We start from the raw sequence: 16,157 nt of genomic DNA, 5'->3' as shown, positions 1-16,157 counted from the left end.
TTTTCATCCATCCCCCTCATCCCATCCCTCCCTGCCCTTGTCCCAAGTCCCTCCCCAGCTTTCCTGGAGCCCCTTCAGACACTGGAAGCTGCTCTAAGGTCTCCCTGGAGCCTTCTCCTCTCCAGGCTGAACACCCCAACTCTCCCAGCCTGGCTCCAGAGCAGAGCTGCTCTTGAGGCCACCTCTCTGCTCCTTTGTGACTTCAGATCTGACCCGAAATTTCTGGTAGCACCAAACATTCCCAGTAGCTTTGATTGCTTCCAGTAGCTCAGATCCCCCAGATTCCTGAGCCAGGCAGGTCAATGAAACACTCAGTGTGAATCTGCCAGGTCCTCGAGCTGTTTCTGTGCAGGAACTGAGTGTGTGTGTTGTCTTTGGAGCAGACATATGGGCAGCAGAGCTACGGGACCTACGGGCAGCCCACGGATGTCAGCTACACCCAGCCCCAGAGCACGGCCAGCTACGGGCAGACGGCCTATGCCTCCTCCTACGGACAGCCCCCTGCTGGTAAGAGCCACGGGCTGGCCTGGCAACTCAGCTCCTGGGCAACCCTGCCCCAAACATGGGGACTCTGGGGTGGGAAAGGCTGCTTCCTTCCTCAATAACCTGCCCGGGGTAGAGGGGCAGCTCACAATGATGTGGGTGGGTGGAAAAGGGGTAAATCATAAAATCATGGTATGGTATGGATGGGAAGGGACCTTAAAGATCATCCAGTCCCAACCCCCTGCATGGGCAGGTACACCTCCCACCAGCCCAGGTTGCTCCAAGCCCCATCCAACCTGCCCTTCAACACTGCCAGGGATGGGGCAGCCACAGCTTCCCTGGGCAACCTGGGCCAGGCTCTCACCACTCTCAGAGTGAAGTATTTCCTCCTCATGTCCAACCTCAATCTCCCCTCTTCCAGCTTAAAACGATTCCCCTTCATCCCATCCCTCCCTGCCCTTGTCCCAAGCCCCTCCCCAGCTTTCCTGGAGCCCCTTCAGGCACTGGAAGCTGCTCTAAGGTCTCCCTGGAGCCTTCTCTTCTCCAGGCTGGACACCCCAACTCTCTCAGCCTGGCTCCAGAGCTGTTCCAGCCCTCAGAGCATCTAAACCTGCCTGGTCAGTCTTTCAGGGAGCCTTTGGTGTGCTGGTCCATGCTGGGGAGCTGAGCAGGGCTGCAGTGTGTCCTGTGCTCAGAGAGGCACTAGCAAGTTCTCAGACTGCTCTGGAGAACCTGAGTCCTGAGCACTTTGGTTTCCTGAAAACCAACCCCATGAAAGTGACCTGTGCCTGTTCTGATAGTGCACCCTCTACTTTTTGTCTTCTGCTTCCCCCAGTAGAAGGGACTAGTCCTGGTTTGACTCTCCTGCTCACTCTTGCATGGAAAATGCTGTCTCATCTTGTCTAAACTGGTGGTGTTAACCCTTTAGGTGTCCTTTAGCACTAAAAACTCCCAGCATTAGCACATGTGGTGACAGGAAGAATCTGTGCTGCTGTCTACCAGCCCCACAGCTCTGTAAAGCCTCCACGTGACATCCTTCCTGGATAAAACTTCCTGAGCTTTCAGGACAGCCGTGCCAAGGTGTTCCAGGTTAATCTAACCCAGTTGTCCTGTCCCCTAAAGGGTAACCAGCCTGGTTAGACACCCCCAGGCACCCTGACTGCCACCTCTGCATGTTTGTGTTGTCTCTGGATGTGCAGACACACACACCCCGTGTCCATTAGTGCCCTGTGAGCTTTTCCAACCTGTGCTCTTTGAACTGGGGTTCTGTGCCTACCAGTGTCTTCATGTCTGAAAGAAACCATCAACACATCCTTCAGTTCTGGTTGATTTGGACTGAATCTTCAGGAGTCTTTGAAAAACAAACCAAATATTCCTCTGAGTAACACTTACTTTCTGCAGATTCATCCTTTGCTTTCAGAACCATTATAAACATTTCTTAGAGCTTTCTGAACTACTTCCCAAGGCAAGGGAATACCAGGACAGACAGTGAGGATTCTTGCCACAGAAGGAATCCTTCACAAGGAGAAGAGGGGAAAAATATTAACCTTTAGTCTGTGGCATTTCAAATATTGAATATCTTTACATGGATAAGGAGAATTTCTGCCTGGCAGCACAGAATGACAGCCAGTACCCCTTTACTCAGCATCTCTGGGGGTTGTCTACAGGTTTTTCTCCTTTCATTTTAAGAATATATGGACATAATTTGGCAGCAAAAAGGATGTGTGGACTTCCAAAATTCCATCCTTAGAAATGTTTGAGTCCTTTAACCCTCTCTACAGACTGCAGGGCTCACAGGAAGCTGTGCTGTTTATGTTTCTTCTCATCCCTTAAAGAGTGTGCTTGCTGAAGGAATAATAATCCTAGTCACCTTTTCTGCACATTTTTTATGTTTTCAGGGAGAAAGCTTCATTTTTCTTGCCACACACACAAAAAGGAAACTCAGGAAGTGCTCAAGCAGCAGATCATCTCAAACCTTCTGGTGGGGTTTGCCTGAGTGCACGTGGGATGGGGCTGTGGCAGAGCTGCTGATGTTCCTCTCCAGGCTCAGTGCCAGTTTGTGTTTATTCTTCCTTCCTACACCTGCCTCTCCTCGAGGAGCCAGAGCTGTCCCTGAAGCCTGTTTCCCTCTCTCAGGCTCTGCCTTCTATCCTAAATACAGCCTGGGGGTGTTGCCTGAGGCAAACATCTTTATTCCCTGAGAGAATCTGCCCTTTTCCTGGGTGCATCTCAGTTTCTTTTTCCAAGGTATTGCCCTTTTGCAGCACAGGGTTGACTGTAGTTACTTAAAAGCAAAGTGCCTTCTTTTTTTTTTTGTTTTAACAGCCTGGTTTTTGGGGTAAGATGTTGTTGTGGGCAGGGAAATTCAAATCCTGTGCAGATGGATCCTCTCAGGACTCTGCAGGAATGGCAGAGAGATTCTTCTGCATCTCCTCAGAGCCTTAGGTGAGACTCCTGGGCTGCTTGAGGTGAGATTTACTGCCCAAGGTGAGATTTACTGCCCAAGATGAGATTTACTGCTCAGGTTGTTCTTCTTCCTTCCCTGAGGCTGCTGGAGAAGATGCCTTGGGAGTCACCCCATTGGTTTGTCACAGAGAAGAGGGATTTGGGAGCCTGCAGGCTCCTCTGCAGCTCCCTGGATGGCAGCTGGATTAGGGGATTAATCAGCAGCATCAGCTTTGCTCTTTAATCACAGCAGTGTATAAACATACATTACAAGAGTAAATAAAGAGCTGCCTCTGTTATTGGCCTCCTCACAACGTCGTGTGGGGGCAGAGACATCATTTCAAAGGTCCAAGCATGAGTCTCCTTTCAGTCATTAAGTGGGGCTCCCTCCCTAAGCCCCTCCTCTTGTTTTTTTACCTGTGAAATTTATTGTTGGGTGTATTTTACACTTCTGATGTATCCAGAACTTGAGATGAACACACCCACAGCTGCCTTGGCCACCACAACAATCTGCCACACTGGAATGGGGCAGAGAGTTGCCTCTGCCTCCCCATTCTCTTCATCCTCACTGCTTGCCAAGCAGGAGTGGGCTCTTGGGGCACACAGACCCCCCCTGGGTGGCTTGTGATGCTGCCTGCATCAGGAGAGGCCTTCAGGAGCTGCTTCTAGTAGGAATAAACCTCCTGGAATCCAGTCTTTGCAGTCTTTGCTCTCTGAGGACCAAACCCTTCAAGCTTCCCCTCCATCTGAAGACTTCCCAGGTGTCAGTGAATGTTTTTCTTGACTGGGGAGGCAGCTGAGCCACGTTCCTGGGCTTCTTGAAGCAGGTTATCAAAGTTCTGCTGTTACCTTTTTCTTCCAGCCTCTGTTCTGCAGGCTGCCCCCTTATCTTTCTAACTGGTGAGAGGAGGAGGAGAGAGAAGTGATGTCCTGTAAATGCCCCCCTCAAAAATACAGCTCTTGGAGACTGTCAGGCTACATAAACAAGTCATTGAAGTGAAAATTTATCTCAGTGGGCAGTTAAATCACTGCCTTTTCTTTTCCTGGAACAAACCCTTCCTGCTGAGGGAATGCATGAGGGAAATGCTCCATCTAGAGCTGAAGCATAAAAATTCAAGATTCTTTTTCTTTCCCTTTTATTCTGTTGGCTGTGCAGAGCCAGGTGTTGACAAACTGGCTTGTTTGGAGAGGTTAGTGCTGCCAGTAACTGGGCTGAAAAAAGGGGACCCAGAAGCAGGAGGATCACCCTGAGGGACAGGGACAGCCCTGTGGCTTCAGCAACAGGCACTGCAGGCTGTATTTCTGCAAACAGCAGGCTCCTTTAGTGAAGGCTCAGGCTCTGGCCAGTTCAAAGAAGGATTTCTTCATCTCCTGGTGTTGTTGCTGGCTGTGGAAATGCTGTGGTGGCTCATGTTGAGGGGCCTGCACTGCTGACATTCCTCTGAGGCTCTAAAAATCACGTTCATTTTATCCTGTTGGGCATTGTTCCCTCAGCCCTGCTCAGCAGCACTCAGCACTTTGCTTTTCAGAGCAAAAAGAAAAAGAATCATGACCAGGAAAATAGTGATTGGTGCAAGTTGTTTCCTGCTGGGAGACCAGGCTGGGCTCTGGAATGGGTGTCACCAGCCCTGTGGTGTGGCAACCAGCCCGTGGTGTCCAGCAGGAGGGTGGGAGCATGACAAGTGTCAGAGGGGCCAGGGTAGGAGGAATGAGGCTTGTGGGGGTGGGCAGAGGCTTTTTGGCAGCTGTGGTGACAAGAATGACAAGGCGACAAGAGTGGACAGACTCGTGTCCCCTTGTCTTGAGCCTAACCAGAAAATTTGTGACATTTGGATCAAGCATCACTTGGGACAGAAGCTAAAGGTTGTGGGTTTCTTTTTTTAAACTCATGTGCTGTTCAAACTTCCTCCTCTTACTTCTCTTCCTCTTTTCTTGCTGATTCCAAGAGTTCTTGGGGAGGATCCTGGTTTTGCAGCAGGAACAGAGAGATGTGGAAGTGGAGGGCACCTCGTGGGCTGCTGGGAATACATTTGTTTTGCAAATCAGGGCATTGAAATAAAAAACCCTGCAGCACAATTTGCCTAAAATGCTGCATAATGAGAAGGAATCATATGTCACAAACGTCCTGTGCTCATGAAAAATAAGTGATGGAGAAGCTGGTATCTTAATTGATGCAATTAAGATCACATCACTAAGACTGAGACCAGTTGGCTGCTCTTTGGCAATAGATGTTTTTTATTTTCTATAAGAAGTCAGCTTTACTGACAGCATTTTTAATTGAGTTGTTGTTTTTCATGTAGGTTTCTGCTTCATCATTTGAAAACCTTCTTGCAAAGTTCTTAACTATAAAAAGCCACCCTGTCAGTGCCAGGTTTATGGGTCACCTTTGTGACAAGCCAAGTGGTTGGGTAAATTATACAGTGGTGGCTGCTGGAAGGAGGAATTTAAATGGAGCTGGTTTGGGACCTTGGATGTTCTTATAACATTGTTGAGAAAGAAATGTAGGAGCTCCAAGCTTTTTAGCTAAAACAAACTGAAATAGTAAGAAAAAGAGAGGTACATCAAACACCAGCAGCTACCCTGCATGGCTTTTGTGAACTTCTCTTGAGTTAAAGCAAATGGAAAGTGCTTTTCTTTTGTTTCCAGGATTGCTGGTTTATAATAAGACTTGGTAAATGGCTCAGAAAGACTTGTCAAGTCAACCTGGTGCCATTTTGGGCTTTTCTTTTTCAAAAAAGCTGAAAGGATGGGAGTGTGCTGCTCACATTGATGGGATTTATTTTACTTGAGGGCTCAGAGGAGCTTTGTTCAGCTCTCCTGTCTTCAGAAGCCTCTGCACACCCCAGTTTGTCCTGCATGAACTGGAGTCCATCAGCTGTGAGCTTGGGTGGCTGGAAACAACCAGCCTTTGGGTGCTGGTGGAAGGGTGGCTTCCAGAAAGCTCCTCAGAGTGTGGATTTTGGATGGTGAGGGCAGAGCTGGGGCTGTGGGTGAGGTTTCTCCAGGGCTGAGGAAGGTGCTGTGGAGGTTGCTGGGTCCAGTTCTGGGCTCCTCAGTTCAGGAGAGACAGGGAACTGCTGGAACTGTCCAGAGTGGGCAACAATGACTGGGGGGTTGGAGCATCTCTCTTCCCAGGAAAGGCTGAGAGAGCTGGGACTGCTCAGCCTGGAGAGGAGAAGGCTGAGGGGAGACCTTGTTAGTGCCTGTAAGTATCTCAGGTGGGTGCAGGGAGGCTGGAGCCAGACTCTGCTCACTGGTTCCCAGGGACAGCACGAGGGGCAACGGGCACAAGCTGGAAGATGGGAAGTGCCACTGAAATAGGAGGAGAAACTTCTTTCCTGTGAGGGTGACAGAGCCCTGGCCCAGGCTGCCCAGGGGGGTTGTGGAGTCCCCTTCTCTGGAGACATTCCAAGCCCTCCTGGATGCAGTGCTGTGGGATGTGCTCTGGGCAATCCTGCTCTAGGGAGAGTTGGAGCAGGTGATCTCTAGAGGTCCCTCCAACCCTGACAGTTCTGTGACAATTCACAAAGCCATGTGAAGACAGGCTGGGAGAGCTGGGATGTTCAGCCTGGAGAAGAGAGCAGCCTTCCAGTGCCTGAGGGGGCTACAGGAAAGCTGGGGAGGGGCTTTTTACAAAGGATTGTAGTGAGAGGCTGAGGGGTGATGGATCAAAACTGGAAGAGGGGAGATTTAGGTTAGACATTAGGAGGAAATTCTTCAGTGTGAGGGTGGTGAGACACTGGCACATGTTGCCCAGGGAAGCTATGGAAGCCCCACCCCTGTTCAAGCCAGTTCAAGACCAGGGTGTTGAAGGGCAGGTTGGATGGGGCTTGGAGCAGCCTGGGCTGGTGGGAGGTGTCCCTGCCCTTGCAGGGGGTTGGAACTGGATGATATTTAAGGTCCCTTCCCACCCAAACCATTCTCTAATGACCTATCCTCGGTGTCTGGTGTTGAAATGAGCCCGAGAGCTGATAAACCACGGGGTGGAAGCTCCATGGTGTGACGAGCTGTGTTCCCCCCCAGGTTACAGCACCCCTGCAGCCCCCCCAGCCTACAGCCAGCCCGTGCAGGGCTCTGGCACAGCCACCTACGACAGCAGCACAGCCACAGTGACCACCACCCAGGCCTCCTACGCTGCACCCTCTGCCTACGGCACCCAGCCCGCCTACCCGGCCTACACCCAGCAGCCGGCAGCCTCTGCTCCCACCAGGTAAGGCCTCCCCCCCAGGGGGTGCTCAGCACCCACCAGCTCAGCTGGCACCCACTTCTCCTCCACTGCAGCTTGACTCTTGCCTCATCCCACCCTCTGGCAGGGCTGGGGGAAGCAGTGTGGGTGGGTTGTGCTCCTGCAGGGTGAGTCAGCACCGTTCTGGGGAGATAAACCAGGCTCTTGACTCCCAGACAACAGAGCAGTCTGATCCCATCTGGAATCACTGGGCCAGGCAGGATGCTGTTACCTACTGGGACTTCTGGAGTGGCTGCACACACTATAAAGACCATTTCCTTTTTTAATTTCTGGTGTCTGAGCACTGGCAGGAATATATTTAGTTTAATTGTTTGCTCAGGATGTGGAAGAATCAGAATAGATCATGGAAACTTGTTTAGCAAGGAGGAAAAAGTGCTTTATTCCTCACCTGTTGTTTGTAGCAACCACTCCAGCAAGGAAAGGTGGAGCTTGGCACAGCTCTGTCCATATCTGTCAGAGTCTACTTTTAACTATGCATCCTGACATCATTTGAAGTATTTTTCTCAGCTGGTACAACTAAAGTAGCTTAACTCTTCTTACCCACCTCCCTAAACTCAGAGATCACGAGCAGGATGGGACCAATACAAAAGAAGGGGACGTGCAAGTCACACATAAAGGATTCTCTTTCTTTCCAGGCCCTGAGACTTAATACTAAACATAGAATCCCAGCATGGTTTGGGTTGGAAGGGACCTTTAAAGGTCATCTAGTCCAACCCCCAGTGCCCTTTCATCGGATAAGGTGTGTGGGGCAATATCTGCTCACACGGGATTGGAAGCCAAACAATGGGGCATTGAACCGACACCAGTTCCTGGCTGCTCCTGTGCTAATCCCTTCCAAATGTTGTGCAAAAGCAGCCCTCTCCTGGCCCCTTCACATCTTCCCCTCAACTCCAGAGCCAAAGTCTAAGCCAGAAGTTTCATAATGAACAGAAGCTGTGGTCGTGGAGTCATTAAGGTTGGAAAAGACCTGGAAGATCCTCGGGTCCAACCCTCTGCCCAACCCCACCACGCCCACTAAACCATGTCCTCAAGTGCCACATCTGCTCATTTTTTGAACACCTCCAGGGATGGTGACTCCACCACTGCCCTGGGCAGCCTGTGCGAGGGCCCAGCCACTCTTTCAGTGAAGAAATTGTTCCTAATACCCAGTCTGAACCTCCCCTGGAGCAACTTGAGGCCATTTCCTCTCACCCTAACACTGATTACTTGGGAAAAGAGACCAACTTCCCCTACGCTCCCACCTCCTTCCAGGGAGTTGTGAAGAGCAAACTGCAGTGCTCTGTGCCCTCTGGCCAGGGTGCTGCCCGGGCCTTTCCTGATGGCAGGGGGTGTGCAAACACCCACTCAGCAGGTGCTAAAATATTGATAGTGTTTAATGACCATAGTGTTTAATGACCATAATGTTTAACAACCATATTTTAAGTGCTGCCAGCACGACTGACGCCAACACCGTGTGAGCTCGTAACACTGCCCAAAGCAACAGGTCATGTTGTTCTGTCCTGGGCCAGGAGAGGGGGATCTGAACACCTTCCCTGCTCCCAGAGGTGGAACTTTACACCTTCTCATTCTGTCTTGCTCCCTAGACCCCAGGATGGCAGCAAACCAGCAGAGAGCAGCCAGCCACAATCGAGTACGACAGGCTACAGCCAGCCCAGCCTGGGGTATGGCCAGAGCAACTACAGCTACCCCCAGGTGCCTGCCAGCTACCCCCTGCAGCCTGTCACTGCCCCGCCCTCCTACCCACCCACCAGGTAACTCTTGAGCCCCCTCCCCTGGCCTGGGAAGCCCCCAGGTTGGCTTGGGCAAAAGGGGTGATCTCCAGAGATTTCAAACCAGCAGATGTAGAAAGGAGGTGGGGTGTCCTGGGAGGAGGGTGGTGAGGGTCTTGGTGGGGCTGAGGCTGTGCAGGTGACTCTGTGCTCACCTGCAGTAGCAACGGGTGACAGTGACAAATGGTTTGAAGGTGTTTCCTGGATGCAAAGTGTGTTGTAGCAACCTTTTGCTGCCTCCTTACATGTGGCTTTTCCAGAGGGCTCACCTCTTGCCCTCGGGTGTCTTCAAGAAGCTGACGCTGACTTCTGAAGTGCCTTATTTTGAAATTCTCAAAGCCTGAGGTGCCTGAGCAGGGACTGGTTTAGTATCATCACCTGGAAGGATTTCAGTGCTGAAGCAGAAGCCACCTGCATTGCCACTGATTTTTTGTCCTGGCACTTCTGCCTCTTTCTAGAAGTACAAATAAATGGTGACCAGTCACGTGGGTTTTGCTTCCAGCAGCCTACCAGGTTTATTTTGTCTCCTGCCACCAGACTGGCCTCCCCAGGGTGACTACAAACCCCTTTAAATGGTTTACAACAGTACATATGGCTCATAATTGCATTATCTTCCAGCATGAGCCACTTCTGTAGCCTTGTGCACATTGCTGGTGAATCCATGGAATCACCAGAGAATCCCAGACTGAGTTGGGTGGGAAGGACCTTAAAGATCATCCAGTCTCACCCCCCTGCATGGGCAGGGACACCTCCCACCAGACTAGGTTGCTCCAAGCCCCATCCAACCTGCCCTTCAACACTGCCAGGGATGGGGCAGCCACAGCTTCCCTGGGCAACCTGGGCCAGGCTCTCACCACCCTCACAGGGGAGAATTTTCTCCCTAATGTCCAGCCTCAATCTCCCCTCTTCCATGACATGCTGTGCCATGTGGTGGTTCTGAGATGTTTTGGATGAGCAGGATCACCTTTAATGCTGAGGTCAAGGGGGACAAGCAGGCAGGGGCAGGCACAGCCCTCATTTGTGCTAATTGCCCCCTGCCCCAGGGATGGGGCAGCCACAGCTTCCCTGCACAACCTGTTCCAGTGTCTCCACCACGTTCACAGGGAAGAATTTGCTCCTCATGTCCAACCTAAACCTCTCCTGTCCCACAGGCTCATCTCTTCACTCCTTTCTCTTCCAGCTACCCCTCCACACAGCCAAGCAGTTACGACCAGAGCACTTACTCCCAGCAGAGCACCTATGGACAGCAGAGCACCTATGGCCAGCAGACCAGCTATGGCCAGCCCAGCAGCTATGGCCAGCAGCCCCCCCCAACCAGTTACCCCCCCCCGACAGCATCCTACAGCCAGGCCCCCAGCCAGTACAGCCAGCAGAGCAGCAGCTACGGCCCACCAAGTGAGTGCACCCAGCAGAGGGGAGCAGAGCAACGTCCTCCCTTGCTCTTGGTGGTCCTTGGGGTCTCCATCTGGCAGCTGCCTGGGAGGCAGAACTTGTTGGAGCTGGGTTTGGCCCTTTTCCCCCCTGAAAAATGGCTTGTGGGGGGAGGTGATGAGTGGCCATGGCCCCCTCAGCGTGGGCAGGGGGAGCAGGTGGGTAAAGAACACAGAGGTGCAAAATAATTGTTGTGGGAAGTGGGCAGGACTTGGTGGGAAGGGATGGGTTTGGGAGAGGCCTAAGAGAAAACTTGCTGATGGTGCAAAGCTGGGAGGGCTGGTGACACTCCAGAAGGTGGTGCTGCCATCAGTGTGACCTGGACAGGCTGGAGAGCTGGGCAGGGAGGAACTCAGTGAAGTTCAACAAGGACAAGTGTAGGGTCCTGCATCTGGGCAGGAACCCCACAGATCAGCACAGGGTGGGCTGACCTGCTGGAGAGCAGCTCTGGGGAAAAGGACCTGGGAGTCCTGGTGGACAACAGGCTGACCATGAGCCAGCAATGTGCCCTTGTGGCCAAGAAGGCCATGGGCCTCCGGGGGGGCATTGAGAAGAGTGTGGCCTACAGATCAGGGAGGTTCTCCTGCCTCTCTGCTCTGCCCTGGTGAGGACACATCTGGAGAACTGAGTCTCTAGTTCATGGCTCCTCAGTTCATGAAGGACAAGGAACTACTGGAGAGGGGACAGCAAAGGGCTGTGAAGGTGAGGGGCTGGAGCATCTGCCTGTGAGGAAAGGCTGGGAGAGCTGGGGCTGCTCAGCTGGAGGAGGAGGCTGAGGGGGGATCTCTTCAACACTGATCAATATCTGCAGGGGGTGTCAGAGAGATGGGCCAGATTCTTCTCAGGGGTGTCCAGTGACAGGACAAGGGGCAATGGGCACAAACTGGAGCACAGGAGGTTCAAGTTAAACAGGAGGAGAAACTTCTTTGCTGTGAGGGTGACAGAGCCTGGGACAGGCTGCCCAGGGAGGCTGTGGAGTCTCCTTCTCTGGAGACGTTCCCAACCTGCCTGGAAGTGTTCCTGTGGGATCTGCTGAAGGGGATCCAGCTCTGGCAGGGGGCTGGACAGGTTGGTCTCCAGAGGTCCCTTCCAGCCCCCTGTGCTGTGACTCCAGTGCCACCAGGAGCAGCTCATTGCTCCGCCAACAGCGGAGCAGTCACTGGGCACCGTTACCTCCGGGTGCTGAAAGCAGGCGTGACAGGGCTTAGGGAAGGAACAACCACCTCCCCACCTGCTTTTCTGCAGCTCCCTAACATTTTTATATCCCAAACTTCCCTCAGGTTCCTTCCGTCAGGACCATCCCAGCAGCATGAGCGTGTATGGACAAGAATCTGGAGGCTTTTCAGGCCCAGGAGAGAACCGGAATCTGAGCGGCCCCGACAGCCGGGGCAGGGGCAGAGGGGGATATGATCGTGGAGGCATGAGCAGAGGTGGGCGGGGAGGAGGACGAGGTGGAATGGGGTAAGAGCAAAGCTTTTCTCCTTTTTCTCTTAATTCTGGTTCACCCATAGGATTTGAAATGGCTAAAGAAGGGACTGAAAGGTTTGACGTTCCCAATTGTACTTCCATGGGGAAGCAGCTCTAAGAGCAGCGTTGCTTCTCATCCATGGAAATCTGATCCTAAGGGGAATAGGAGCAGGATCTCTTTGGATTTTATTTTGTTCCTGCAGTTGGTTGGGCCCAGGGTGGGGTGGGGAAAATCGGGGGTGTTGCTAAACCTGGAACTTTCAGCTCCCTTCGTGGTGGTCCAGAGGTGAGATCCTCTGTGGGATTTAACCGTAACTCCGGATCGAACACACACAAACCTCCTGCTAGGTTGGGAGTCACTCCCTGTGCCTTGGCAGTGGGAATCTTGACAGTTCAGGTATGTACAAGGCAGGAACCTCCTGTCAGCCCCATGTTCTGCCACCAGCCTCTTCACCTTAGCAGTAGCACATGGAGCTGTGTGGGCATGCCCGGGGCAGGTTGCTACTTCCACAGCCATGGCTCTGAGTGACCAGGACACTTAGAGCTTGGTTGGAGCTGGAAGAAAGACCCTGAGAACGTAGAGAGCTCTGGCTGGGCTCCCAGGCCTGCTCCCCTTGGAGCTTTTGGGTGGTCCAAATCAGTTTGTCCATTTTACCTGATGGCAAAGTCTGGTTTGGTGAACCTCTGCCTTCAGCTCAGCAGCATCTCCCCGTCCTTGAGGTTTTGCTAGTGGTGAGGAAGGAGGATTGATCCTAAAGGCTCCTCAGAGAAGGAGGATGTAGCTTTGTGTGTGTTCCATCCCTCTGCACCGTCCTTCAGAGCTATGCAGAGTGTCCCTGGGGGTACACTGGAGTTGTGGGGGTGCACAGGGCTGGCCCTGGTGCTCAGCAGGGCAGCTGGAATCAACAGCTTCTCCTCGAGAGGCAACTTCTGAGCGTGCTTTACAACCTGGTGGCTACCAGAGTGTGGTGATGGACATTCCCATTCTGCATAGCTCTGTTGATACGAAGTGGTATGAAATCTTTATTGGAGAAATGCAACTCCCAGAGTGTGGAAGCAGCAGAAAAATGATGGGCTTGTGTCGGGATCCATCCGGCTTCAATTGGCTTGAGCGGCCCAGAGTGCCCTGGTTCTGCATAAAGATTTCACCCATCATGATGGTTTGATTTATTGATCCTCTTAACGGTTTCAAGTAGATGTAGACACTTGAAATGTCTATCATCACATCTGAAAAACTGCCAGAAAAGCCCCTTTTCTCCTCTGAAAAGACTTGTCACCTCTCTCTGATTTCACTCCCTGACCCGGGCTCAAATTACGCCCGTAGCGATCCCTGCTATTCCCAATATTCCATGGCAAAAGGCAGACTTTCTGCTGTCCCTAGCAAAGTTACCCATCCTTTGAAGGCCCCATCCTTTGAAAGCCCCATCCTTTGAAGGCCCAAGGGCAGGTAGGGGAACTCTGCCCTTCTTATCATGCTGTGGTGATGGATTTCAGTGTCTCCGGCAGGTAAGGAGCTCGATGTTATTCACGTGCCCTTTCTCATTGACTCAATTCTTTTCTATTTTTTCATTGGCTGTTAAACATGGAAACTTTTTAACATGCTTTGTCGCATTTATATGCTACAGGTTACAAAGTGAGAGCCTTGTTTACACACTTCAGTACTTAAAAAGTACCCGTACTCAGTACTCAGCCGGCAGCATAATGAAAAGTGGGACTAGACACGGTGTCCATATGGAGAGGAAAAAATATAAGATACATATATATATACCTAGAATAATTTTAACCAAATGTATTCATTGTATAAAACGGAATCCTTCTGTAACTTTGGTAACTGCCTACTTGTTGTTTGGTAATAAAACCAGAGGAGGTAAAACTACTTTAGAATTGTGTAACGTTAAGAGCAAAAAGCAACGAAGAAAAAAAAAAGGAAAGCAAGTGTAAACCTGTGTGTTAGAGACATGAACATGAAATGGTGTGTACTTGAAGCAAAGGAGGTGAAGCTGCATGCAACACAGCTTGGAAATGTGTATTGACAACTTTTTTTCTCCAGTATTAGAGGTGCAATACTTGCTAGGAAATAGGTGGTGCTCTCCCTCCTCTGCTCCCAAATGGCTTTTTGTCTCCAAAAAATGTCCAACCAAGCAAAAAAAAAAAAAAAAAAAAAAAAACAACCAAAAATCCCCCTTAGGGGGAATTTTTCTCCCTCCTCTGCTCCCAAATGGCTTTTTGTCTCCAAAAAATATGTCCAACCAAGCAAAAAAAAAAAAAAAAAGAAAGAACGATCCAAAAATCCTCTTCAGGTGGCATTTTCCTTAATTCACCAGCACTTGAAAGCAGCCTTAAATCTCCAGCCAAAGCTTTTGTCAAAAAGCTGAGGCCACCGAGTCGGCACCGGCCGAAAATCTGCTCTGTGTCCACAAAGCTGCACCCCAGGCCTCGGAGCCCCCGCCTGTGTTACTGTAAGTTCTCCCTCTGCAGAGACTTGTGAAATTCAGTAGTGACCTGAATGTATGGCTTTCTCCCAGGGTTCTGAGTTGGAAATGTCATCTGAACTGTGTTTAGGTCTCGCGGGTGGTTTGTCTCCTCCTTTTTTGAACTGTTAAATGTCAGGGACCCGCGGGCTCCTTGCGAGAGGCTGAGGGCGCACCTTTATGGACACACACAGAGGAGGGAGCTGACCAACCCACGACCCCACATTTCCTCTGAAGCAAACCAAAAAAAAAAAACAAAACCACCAAAACACCCCACCCAACCAACCGACCCTGCTTTTGAACTCTCAAACCCATTTTTTAGCCAAGTATTGCACTGCTAATCCCCACAACGAGCCACGCCAGGGTCCCCACAGCGGTGTCTAAACCCAGACAAGCGAGGTTGCCTAAATGGTAAAGAAAATTTGAGCAAGCTGCCCTGAAGAAAGGCCTAGTGCCAAGATGAGAGAGAGAGAGACAGATGCATTGTCTGGAGATGTTTAGCCAGTGCCCTTCTTCCCCGTGAGCCGCAGAGGCTCCGAGCTGTACTGGCTTTGTAAAGGGACAGGCCTTCATTTCTTCGTTTATCCCCCCAGCAGCGCTGGAGAGCGAGGTGGCTTCAATAAGCCTGGTGGTAAGTTTTTGAGCATTACAATGGATAGTGTTAAAAAAAAAAAAGTTTAAAAAAAAAATTGCAGACAGTTTTTTAGAACAAAGTGTAAATTTTTGTTGTCTTTTTAAGTTGTTTAAAGTGGTTTTAAAAAAAAAAAAAAAAAATGCAACCAGACTGTAATGCCGGCGATGCCTTGAGGGGTTACAGGACACAGGGTGACCTGGAAGAGTTTGAGCAACCACTTCTGTAATTTGGGGTAGTGTTTAAATGGTTTGGATGGTTAAGACTTTATTTGTTATATTTATTTTTACTTTTTTTGCTTTTATTTGTTTGGATAGAAAAGTCACTTTTTTTAATATACGTAATTAATGAACCGATTGGCCTGGTAAAGCCTGAACAAACCAACAGGTAACAAAAAAAGAAAACAACCCGAAAAAAATAATAATAAAAAAGCCCAGTTGGTTAATGGTTGGAAAGGCTGTTAAAAAGAGCACCCCGACCCCCCTGGAGGTGCGGTGCTGCTGTGCAAGGGCAGGTCGGGTGGTGTTTCACCAGCGCCATCCCATGGTGGTTGTTTAGTAGCTAGAGTTGTGTGTGTCGGTCTGCAGCCTGCCCGGCGGGCACTAACACCCCTTCTTGTGGTTCTTTCCCGACTGGCAGGACACATGGAAGAAGGACCCGACCTTGATTTAGGTAATTATTGACAAGAAGAGTTTGTGAAATGGAGGCTTTTCCTGCTGGTTCCCTGCTGAAGCCGTGGGAGATGTGGCTTTTCTGGAGGAGCACAGGGATGTTGCACCCCAGGGCTGCTGCCTTGGTTTCTTGATCCATCAGAACTGGGCTGATGGGAAACACGTGTTTGTGAGACCTCACCCTCCTCCATGGGAACTTGGGGGGGGGCTTTCAGTGTCTGAAGGGGTTCCAGGAAAGCTGGGGAGGGACTTGGGACACAGGCAGGGAGGGGTGGGATGAGGGAAGGGTTTAAGCTGAAAGAGGGAAGATTTAGGATGGACATTAGGCAGAAAGTCTTCCCTGTGAGGGTGGTGAGAGCCTGGCCCAGGTTGCCCAGGGAAGCTGTGGCTGCCCCATCCCTGGCAGTGTTGAAGGGCAGGTTGGATGGGGCTTGGAGCAGCCTGGGCTGGTGGGAGGTGTCCCTGCCCATGCAGGGGGTGGGACTGGATGGTCTTTAAGGTCCTTTCCAACCCAAACCATTCCCTGGTGTAGGATTTGGAGCC

At 51.0% G+C, this 16,157-nt stretch overlaps 1 protein-coding gene across 1 annotated transcript in view; it reads left to right on the top strand.

Moving 5' to 3' along the window:
* EWSR1 (EWS RNA-binding protein 1) overlaps positions 1-16,157 on the top strand; it is a gene marked incomplete at its 5' end in the record, with an annotated part of 24,051 nt that overhangs the window by 1,996 nt on the left and 5,898 nt on the right. The window contains 7 exons of the mRNA XM_009997862.1: positions 384-507; positions 6,952-7,138; positions 8,758-8,925; positions 10,124-10,338; positions 11,655-11,835; positions 14,906-14,943; positions 15,583-15,615. Coding sequence (XP_009996164.1) covers positions 384-507; positions 6,952-7,138; positions 8,758-8,925; positions 10,124-10,338; positions 11,655-11,835; positions 14,906-14,943; positions 15,583-15,615 — 946 coding nt within the window. The remainder of the gene's footprint in view (positions 1-383; positions 508-6,951; positions 7,139-8,757; positions 8,926-10,123; positions 10,339-11,654; positions 11,836-14,905; positions 14,944-15,582; positions 15,616-16,157) is intronic.

This window comes from Chaetura pelagica, unplaced genomic scaffold (genome assembly GCF_000747805.2).
Source record: "Chaetura pelagica isolate M959 unplaced genomic scaffold, ChaPel_1.0 scaffold1085, whole genome shotgun sequence".
NCBI classification, from domain to species: domain Eukaryota; kingdom Metazoa; phylum Chordata; class Aves; order Apodiformes; family Apodidae; genus Chaetura; species Chaetura pelagica.
Note: the sequence above shows the minus strand (reverse complement) of the source record. Positions and strands in the feature narration are given on the sequence as shown.